The sequence below is a fragment of the Sus scrofa genome, chromosome 8 (assembly GCF_054392235.1).
Source record: "Sus scrofa isolate SSC_HxYL_T2T_F1_AM1 chromosome 8, Sscrofa_HxYL_maternal_Yorkshire_Landrace_v2.0, whole genome shotgun sequence".
NCBI classification, from domain to species: Eukaryota; Metazoa; Chordata; class Mammalia; order Artiodactyla; family Suidae; genus Sus; species Sus scrofa.
In genome coordinates this window covers 5,011,357-5,021,752 of record NC_139390.1, presented here as the reverse complement: position 1 = coordinate 5,021,752, position 10,396 = coordinate 5,011,357, and the positions used below count along the sequence as shown (strand labels likewise).

At 50.0% G+C, this 10,396-nt stretch overlaps 1 protein-coding gene across 5 annotated transcripts in view; it reads right to left on the bottom strand.

Moving 5' to 3' along the window:
- Positions 1–3,613: 3,613 nt before the first annotated feature.
- Positions 3,614–10,396, bottom strand: part of EVC2 (EvC ciliary complex subunit 2) — a 130,795-nt gene continuing 124,012 nt past the window's right edge. For all 5 annotated transcript variants that reach the window (XM_084971428.1, XM_084971429.1, XM_021100987.2 and 2 more), the window contains 2 exons: positions 8,276–8,377; positions 3,614–4,321 (listed from right to left, as the gene is read on the bottom strand). In XM_084971428.1, coding sequence (XP_084827554.1) covers positions 4,051–4,321; positions 8,276–8,377 — 373 coding nt within the window. In that variant the 3' untranslated portion in view covers positions 3,614–4,050. The remainder of the gene's footprint in view (positions 4,322–8,275; positions 8,378–10,396) is intronic.

Here is a 10,396-nt window from a genome sequence, read left to right as displayed (position 1 = left end):
CCATATGCTTCATGTGTAACCCTAAAACGACAAAAGACAAAAACATTTTTAAAAATAAAATAAATTTAGAAAGAGGTAGAACAGTAATCCAACACAGAAAATAAAACTGAATCATAAAAGATACTCGATACGAAAAAGGCAGCAACAGAGGAAAAGTGAACAAATAACATATCAAAGGATGGAAAACGAAATAGAAATTTGGTAGATTAAAATGTAAACACAACAAATATCAACAAACACATTAGATGCAATAGTCTAAACACGCCAGACAAAGTTTGGTCATTATATTTTAGGGCTGAGAAAAGGAAGAAGTCTAGAATGACTTGTAGGCACAGTGGGTTGGGTTTTACAGGAAGCTGATGGTTTCAAGGTTGGACGCGCTTAGGTTGGGGCATCTGTTTAACAAATGTGTCTGGAGCCCAAGAAGAAGTCCAGTCTGGAGATAAGATTTGGGCATATAAGCTTAAAGCTCTTTGCACATCGGGAGTTCCTGTCGTGGCTCAGTGGTAATGAACCTGACCAGTATCCATGAAGATGAAGGTTCGATCCCTGGCCTCGCTGAGTGGGTTAAGGATCCAGTGTGGCTGCAAGCTGTGGTGTAGGTCAGATCCTGCGTTGCTGTGGCTGTGGGGTAGGCTGGCAGCTGCAGCTCCAATTCAACCCCTAGCCTGGGAACTTCCATATGCCAAGGGCGCTACTCTAAAAAAAAAAAAAAAAGACAAAAAAAGAAACCCTTCTTTCCACATAACCCCAGTCAGGTTGGATCTCACTCCCAAATTTCCACAGCGTGGTTTCATGACTGTTTATCCCTTGCATTTGACAATGAAGTATTTTTGGGTCTGTGTTTGTCCACTTTAACGAAACTGCACCCCTAGAAGACAGAATCCACGGGAAGCTGAGCCTCAGAGAGGTGTAGCCATTTCCTCAAATTCACCCACCTTGTAAGCAACGGAGCCCAAACGTGAGCTCAGTCCTCTCAGTGGAAGTTCCCTGGAGCCTCTCTCTCACGAAGGGGCTTCCATGTGTTGTGGCAGGTGCAGCCCTTCTGGAAGGGTCACTGTCTTCACCCAGAGGGGACACAGGAATGAATGGAATCACAAAACTCAATTGTGTGAATACACAAAAGTGTCATCAATACGTGAGCGACCCGCAGTCCACCCCAATATTTTACTGAACGCTGTGGACTCGCTACCCGACATCCTCACTCTTTATGAAACCCTCAGGCGGAGGGAGGTACTGGGACTCTTGCTTTTCATGTGAGGAGCCCGAGGTTCAGAGCGGCAAAGCGACTTGCTCAAAAGTTACAGGGCTGGGATTTAAACCTGACCTGCCTGATTCTAAAAGCACAAGCTTCCCACGACATGGCTTCATTTCTCTGCAATGAGTTTAGAGAAATTTAAATCAATAGTTAGCCTCTCTCTGTCAGTGAACATAGGGAGTTATCATCAGCTTCCAGTGCTACATTTTGAACAGCCTGAGCACCTCCTGTTGTTGCTAATAGCCTGTGCAATCAGCCTTCAGCCCGTAATTTTGAGCTATCTTTTCCAATCCTTGCGTGTGAAGGATGATGCAACCATATGCATCATCACAGCAGTGTCCTTACAGCGTGAGGACAGTATTAGAAAGGCAGATGGGTCACCTTCAAGGAATACAGAAGGACACTGATGTGGCAGGCCCATGCCTCCAAGGGCTTTATGGATCCACTTTTCATCTAATCCCCAGAACAAGGAATTCTCATCACCATTTGGCTGATGGGAAAAAAAAAGGAGGCTCAGGAGTTCCCACCGTTGCTCAGCAGGTTAAGAACCTGACATAGTATCCATGAGGATGCCGGTTCGATCCCTGGCCTTGCTCAGTGGGTTAAGGATCTGGTGTTGCTGTGAGCTGTGGTGTAGGTCGCAGATGCAGGCTTGGGTGCTGTTGCTGCTGTGGCTGTGGTGTATATTGGCAGGTGTAGCTCGATTCAACCCCTAGCCTGGGAACTTCCATATGCCCCAAGTGTGGACCTAAAAAGGAAAGAAGAAAGAGAGAGAGAGACAGAGACAGAGAGACAGAAAGAAAGAAAGAAAGAAAGAAAGAAAGAAAGAAAGAAAGAAAGAAAAGGAAGGAAACATAGTGAGATCGAAGGGGTGTTATGAAGCCCTAGCTAGATCTCATTGTCAGAGGTACTCAGTCTGCCATCTGCTCTTTCTTTCTTAGAAGGGATATTAGCAAGTGACTGATATTAAAAAGATACCAGCTGTGGCGTAGGTTGCTGATGCGGCTCGGATCTGGCGTTGCTGTGGCTGTGGTGTAGGCCAGCAGCTGCAGCTCCAATTCGACCCCTAGCCTGGGAACTTCCTCATGCTGCGGGTGGGGCCCTAAAGAGAAAGAAAAAAGAAAAGAAAATGAGACTCAGTAAAGATCAGGTGATTTACCTGGAACACACAGCTCACAAGCTAGAGAGCAGGATCTGAACTTAAGCCACCTTACACCAAAGACCATGCATTTTCTACTCCACTGTTGTGTGTGTGTGTGTATTTGTGTGTGTGTGTGTGTGAGAAAGAGCGAGAGAGAGAGCGAGAGAATCACCACCTTCTCTCTCCTTTCGCTGCTCACTCGACCTTTGGATGGGAGAACTGACCCATCCAACCTTCTCTGCCTCATCTGAACTGCTCACCTATGCGTACCTGCTAACGCAGTGATACGGCAGCATCTGATGGTGCGTAGCTGCCCCTGGAAGAAGTGCAACCCTCAGCAAATGGCCCGGTCCACAATGCTGCGAACACGCTGATGGGGCAACCGCAAGAAGACGTGGCCCTCAGGTTGCTAAAGGGTTCGATAACTAGGCAAGGGCTTGAAAGCCAGGAATCAAAGCTTGGGGTCAAAGCCAGAATCCCTCCCTTATAGGCGGTGTGATCACAGGCAAGTTCCCTAAACCTCTGAGTCTCCGCTTCCTTGGCTGTAACATGGAAACAGGGTCCCTACCTGCTGCGATATCGTCAAGGATTAGGAAGTGGATTAAAGGAGCTGGGAGCCTCTAACAGCGACTCCTGTAGCAGACGCTTGATCACAATCCCTTTCCCTCCCGGCTGGTGAGCGGGTGCCCTGCGCGATCACTTCCTACCCTCAGGAAAGACCTGCTGCAATTGTACTCTTGGCCTGGCTCTCGGGAAAGCTTTTAGACAACGATCCGGCGCCCATGAGACACCACTGGCGCAGCCACACTGAGAGGACGCAGAGGGTCTGGCACAAGAAAGCGCTGTGAAACACGAGGACCCGTGTGCAGCCAGTGTGCTGGCAAAGGCCTGAGGGCTGGCACGTGCCCAGTGACCGAGTCTAGGAGAAGGGACAGCATGTGGGGCTGGAAAGAGTTCAGAGATTCCTGACCTCGTTACCAACTGGCTTGACGGTCTCTCACCATCCCTCTCGCCTTCTTAAGCCTCTGAGTTTCTCGATTTGAGTTGGAGATGGTGTAGCCCAGTGGCTGGCGCACCTGCTGGCCACTGGAATGACAGAGGACAAACCTCTGTTGAATATTGCCACACGGGGCCAAAATCCAAGAAGGGACTAAAAAGAAATGGTTCCTACAGAAAGCAAAAAAAAAAAAAAAAAAAAAACCAGCTCTGATGAGTTTTGTGCAAAATGCATTTATTTTCAAAAGTTCCCTTGATAAAAATAGACCATGTAACCAACACACATTATGAGCATGGACAGCCCTGCCTTCAACACACTGCCCACACCTCGCTGGGTGTGGCGGGGATGTGGTCGGGGGCCTGGGGACCCTCAGGGAGGTGGGACCCTAAGCAATGACGTTCACGGGCTGCTCCCCTGACTGTTCATGTTGGATGCTGAAGAGAGTGGCCGCCTGGGAATTCACGAGACCAGATGACACTGAGTCCTTGAAAGTCGTAAAGGGTGGGAGAGGGTGGGGGGGGTGTCTTCTGCAATTTATACCTGCAATTGGTACATTATTCACACACACACACACACACACACACACAGACACACACACACACATGGGCAGGAGAAAAACCTTTGTCTTCAGATTCCTTGGAAGCTTCGTTTGGGCTAGTTCATGCCCAAGGCCCAAGCGGCCTTTTTGGCATTCAGAAAGCTCTTCTTCTTTTTCCTGGGAGGAAGGTGCAGTGAGATCTCTGGCTCCGTTGGACTCCTGAAGATAAACAGCTTTTCACCCGTGTTTAACACATCAACGGCTTCTGCCCCCACGATGGGCACCGGGGCCAGGTCGCCAATGGACTCCAGCGACAGGTGCGGCCAACGGCCTTTTCCGGAGAATGTCACCCTCTCTGTGAGAGGCAGGCACGTCCTCTTTAATATGCTAGAGAAAGAACAGAAGCTCAGACTCGACACCCTTGGCAACTGACCCTCCCACGTGTCAGTCCTGAGAGTGTTCCCCAGAAAAACCCCACTGAGGTTCCTGGGTCCCCCATCAAGTGTCATTTTTTTTAAGGTTTCAATTTATTATTTTTAAAAGACTCTCTCTCTCTCTATATATATATATATATATTTTTTTTTTTTTCTTTTTAGGGCCTACACCACAGCAATGTAGGATCCAAGTCACGTCTCTGACCTACACCGCAGCTCACGGCAACTCTGGATACTTAATCCACTGAGCCAGGCCAGGGATCAAACCCGCAGACTCATGGATATTAGTTGGGTTCTTTACCTGCTGAGCCATGACGAGAACTCCTTTTTTATATTATTATTTGTCTTTTTACGGCCACATCCAAGGCATATGGAAGTTCCCGGGCTAGGAGTCGAATCAGCTACAGGTGCTGGCCTACGCCACAGCCACAGCAACACCAGATCAGAGCTACGTCTTCGACCTACTCTTGAGCTCGAGACAATGCTGGATCCTTAACCCACCGAGTGGGGCCAGGGATCAAACCCACATCCTTATGGATACTAGCTGGGTTTGTTACCACCGAGCTACAGTGGGAACTCCATTTTATCTTATTTATTTATTTTTGTATGTTTTTTTTTTTTTTTATTAGGCTATAGTTGATTTACAGAGTCGAGTCCATTTTTTAAAGAAAAGTTTCCCCTGTGGTCACCAGGTTGCCCCTGAGGTTGGCTGAAGCCGGTGGCAGTGGAAGCTGCCGGCAGACCTCACCCACTCATGACTGTTCACTTTTCTGGAGGTCTGTGAGCCTGCTGTCACCCTGGCCTCAGGTGTGGTGGGAGGGTTTCACACCATGGAAATTGACAAGTGCTACAAATCAGAGCTCTGGTCCCCCCACCCGACCCCCACCCCGGCCCCCGGACAACAGTAAAACATTTCCCAGGACACCACTGCCTGTGGATAAAACCTGACTGTGAAGCAACAGTTGGAATTTGGGTAAAACTGTGGTTGCCGGGGGAGGTGGGGAGGGAGTGGGATGGACGGGAGTCTGGGGTCGGTAGATGCAAACGACGACGACATTTAGGATGGATGAGCAATGGGGTCCTGCTGTGCAGCACAGGGCACTGTGTTCAGTCTCTTGGGACAGAATGTGATGGAAGGAGGTGTGAAAAAGGAACGTGTGACTGGGTCACTCTGGGTACAGGAGAAATGGACACAACATTGTCATTGTAAATCATCTCTACGTTAATAACAACAACAATAATAATAAAAGGTAAGATGCGTTTGAAATAGAACAGAGCAACACGCTCCGGGACTGCCTGCAAAAGGGTGGCTGGAATCCGGTCTCTGAGCGGTCCAGCCCTTCAGTCCTGGCTCTTCTTGATAACGGCCCTGACTCCCTCCTCCCTCCGAGAGCCCTGTACCATCTGAAAGCCAGAGGGGTCTTTGCACAAGCAATGCAGTAACAGGGCCACGTCACTGGGGGATACAGGCAGGCTCCAGGGCCCTCCCTGAACAGACGTGGAAGAAGAGGCCCCGTGGCCACGGCCACCAAGTCCCGTCCTGGCAGCCGGTGTGGATCTGAGCAAGGATGAGGGCAGCTCTGTCTCATCACAGCCTCCCCTCCCTCACAGGGTCCACAGCGCCGGGAGGCAGAGACGCATGCACTGAGCAGACAGCGGGGCCAACGCTCTCCTGACCTGTGCTCCCCCACTTCCATCACTGCAGCCCCCCAATGCCTTCACGCCCCCTTCCGCATCTTGAGCAAGTGACTTCTGTTCCTGAGTGGAGCACTTCATATTTATACAGCTTGAATTGAACTGTCTTGGTTTGGGCTCAATATATTTTTATTGGCTGTAACCACAGCATGCGGAAGTTCCCGGGTCAGGGATTGAACCCATGCCACATCAGCAACTCGAACCCCTGCAGTGACAATGCCTGATCCTTAACCCGCTGAGCCACCAGGGAACTCCTTGGGCTCAATATCTTGACCTAATTTCTTTAGAACTAAATCCTGGTATCCAGCCTATTATCAAGGGTGCCTAGATTTTGTTTGTTTCTTTGTTTTGTATTTTCTTTTTAGGGCTGTGCCCGAAGCATATGGAGGTTCCCAGGCTAGGGGTTGAATCACAGCTGCAGCTGCTGGCCGGCACCACAGCCACAGCAACGCCAGATCTGAGCTGCGTCTGTGACCTACACGACGGCTCATAGCCACGCTGGATCCTTAACCCACTGAGCGAGGGGCAGGACTCCGTTAGATGCCCTCACCCCCCGCCGTGGCCATCGCTGTTTCCAGAGCACATGCTGGTTATCACTTTTTAACCTGTTATGAGTTTACTTGATATTAACCTTTTTCAGAATGTTCTCTAGTGGGACACGGAAAACCCTTGGCCTGCTGTTTGCAGTGCATCTAAAACCAGTCTGCCTCTAACTTCCTCTGCTCTCCAGGTGTGCAAGAACCAGCCCTAAAAGGAAAGGCATGGAAAGAGCACTGGCCTGGAGGTTTAGGGAAATACAGGGGGTTGCTTAGATGCCCCCGATCCCACGGCCACCGTTTATCAGCTGCAGGCGTGGGGCTTCTCCGACCTCCCTGAGCTGGTTAAGAGTGGCCCTGGACCCCCCACTTTCTGGAAAGCTGGAAGGCTCAGAGCAACAAGAGAGACAGGGAGGGCTTTGTAAACTAGAAAGTCTAGAAGGGATCCTGTTCCTTCTAAGGAGATTCCATTTAAAAAGAGGGACTAGTTAAAATAAATACTGCAATTGAAATGCTAATAAATGATAGGAGAACAGTCTCCCTCTGATAGCTGGAGGCTTATCTTCAGCCCATAAAAAAAATTTTTTTTTTGTCTTTGTCTTTTTAGGGATGCACTCGAGGCACATGGAGGTTCCCAGGCTACGGGTCCAATAGAAGCTGTAGCCGGCGGCCTACACCACGGCCACAGCAACGCCAGATCCGAGCCACATCTGTGACCTACACCACAGCTCACAGCAACACCAGATCCTCAACCCACTGAGGGAGGCCAGGGATCGAACCCGCAACCTCATGGTTCCTAGTCGCATTCGTTTCCGGCGCGCCACGATGGGAACTTCCCACTCTGTTCTTTTTCAAATTGAAGCGTAGTTGATTTGCAACATTGTGTTCATTCCATGTGCACAGCAAAGTGATTCAATTATATATATAATATGTTCTTATGTAAAATAGTTTTATATGAAATACATCTAATCTTATATTAAATATCTATAATATGATTTACCATATTGTATTCATTCCATGTGTACAGCAAAATGATGCAGTTATATATATATATATTCTTATACAAAAGATATAATTATTTTACACTATAAACTATAATTTATAATTTTAATTTATATAATTTTATTTATTATAAATTTAATATTATAAATGTAAGGTGTACAATTTTATATATTATATAATTCTATGGTATATAGTAAATATGTGATTCTATGTTGTATTTTCTGTAATATATAATTATATAATATCAAAATATTCTTAGATAAAAGTTATATAAATCTATACAATCAAATATATTTTTGGTCAGATTCTTTCCCATGACATGTTGGTAAATGATATCGAATACAGCTCCCTGTGCTATACGTCAGGTGCTTGTTGTTTATCTGTTTTATAAAGGGTAGTGGGCATTGCTAATCCCACCCTCCTAATTTATCCCCGCCCGCCCCTTTTCCCCTAGTTTTCTAGGTCTGTCTGTTTCTGTTTTGTAAATAAGCTCATTTGTAATATTTTTCAGGTGAGTGATATGTAATATTTGTCTTGCTCCGTCTGACGACTTCACTTCAAACCCACTTTGAATAAAGCCTGAGGTCCTTAGGGAAGTGACGCTGGTATGTGTGCAGGACCCGCCATCGGGGTCCCCTGCACCCCCCTTCCCACCTGGCAGGTGCCCTCATTACCTCTCCTTTCTCTTGTGAGCCCAGAGCATCTTGTCTGCGCCTCTGCTCAGCAGTTCTCCTCGAAGTTTGCTCTCTAAGGCCTGCCACCAGCCCTGGTGTTTCCTGAAGGCAAGAAGGGAGTGTTCTTAGATTTTTCCAAAAGAATAGAATCATCAAGTGATGCCTGGTCCTAACGAGCAGAATGGGACTCCTCCCCTCGGTGGGGCCTTGGACGTGAGATACCCTGAGAGTTTTCACCTTTGTTCTCCCACTCATTCCACCAATACCCATCAAGCATCTTCTCTGGCCGAGTCGAGACAATCTCTGCCGCGAGGGGTCCCCAGGTCCGGGGGTCACAGACAGACTCCAAGTGACATTGGTCAGACAAAAGAAGGCTGCCTAGAGGCGGGGACATGAGCTGAGACTTGGCGTCGCAGCAGAGGGAGCACATGGAGCTTGTGCAGGAACCGGCTCCAGGCCTTGGCTTGTGGGTGGTCCATCTCCCCCGTGGCGTGGACGCTCCGTGTGGCAGGGCTGTCCTTTTACCCTCGCATACACTAGTGCCCAGGGGGACAGACTAGGAGCTCACTTATGAACACAGGAATGAGGAAGTTCAGAAGGCACAGTGGACGCTTGGAAGGGGGGTGAGGGACGGGGCCTAAGGCCACGAGAAAGAGGGTGATTCTAGGGACAGCAAAGGAACAGTGTACGGGAGAGGAGAGGGGAGATGCCCGCAGGTTTGGGCTCAAGTCAGTAAAGGACAGCCTGGGACCGAGAGTCCTGTCTGTGGCCGGCTCCGGCCAAGTTCGTACTCTGCCTGGGCTGGTGGGAGACACGGAGCCTCACCCACGCTGGGCCAGGCGCTGCCCCAGGAGTCTAGCTCTTGGGCAGAGAAGGCTGGTCCTCTGAAGGGAGCTGCAGAGAGGATGGCCTTGTGCCCTCCTGGCCCTGCCCATCCGGAGACCTGGTGTCCAGCCCCTCCTGGATTCTGACAAGCCCCTCACACACCCCTTCTTGCTTCGATTAGTCAGTTGCTTTCTGCTGCTTGAAACCCAAGACTCTGAACTGGTGATGACCAGGCACCAGATGCTGGGGACACACGGGTAGTGACTGCCGTGTCCTTGGAGGCGATGACTGGGGGCCTGGGACTCCAGGAGTCATCCAGTCCACTTGGCCATGAGGTCAGGCAAAGAAAGGGCGTGCTCGTGCTCCACACTCCTGGTGACAAGCCACCTGGGTGCTCTGGCCTCATCCCCCACCAGCCTGCCCATGCCTGTTCGCCTGCCTCCCAAACTAAGCTGGCCTCGCAAACACGGTCCACCTGGGCAGCCCTTAGGCAGAGGCAGCATTGCTGTGACCGTGCACATTCCTGCTCCAGGGTCACCTCCAGCGTCTGCCATCTCCAGGTTCTTCCTTGTGCACTGGCTGAGACCTGCAACTCTCTGACCACACCCACGCCAGCCCTGACCACGCCCACATCTGGGTTTCTGACCACGCCCACATCCAGTCCTCTCACTCTGACCACGCCCACACCAGCCCTGACCACACACACACACACACACACACACACACAGAGCCTTTCCCTTCACCCACACCAGTCCAGATCAGGCGCACACCAGCCCTGACTGCGTCCTTACCCAGCTCTCTGACCACACCCACGCCTAGCCTTGACCCCACCAGGGACCCCCAGTCCAGGGACCACACGCACATCCAGCCCCGACTCCTCTGGGAGGGGGCTCTTCCCAGCCCTGTGGACTCCACCCCCACCTGTTGTCCCCACACCTTCATCCTTCCTTTCACCCCAACCCTACTCTGAGCCCCCAGCTGGGCTTCTTACCTTTTTGAGTCAGGAACTCCTTCACGAATCAGCAAAAGCAATGCACACACACACCTGTTCAATCATGCCCTTTTGACAGACGTGTGGGCTCAGGATGCCAGCCCAGCCTCCTATGGAGCCTGGCTGAGGATGCCTGGCGCTTTCAGGTCTGGTCGTGGCCTTCCCTGCAGCCTCCCCCCTCAACAAATTTGATTCTCAAGTGGCACTGTTGCCTGCCCCAAACCCCACTTATCCACAGCCACACTTTAACAGACCGTTAGCTGACCAAGTTCGCACCTGGAACTTGACCTGAAAGGAAGGTATCT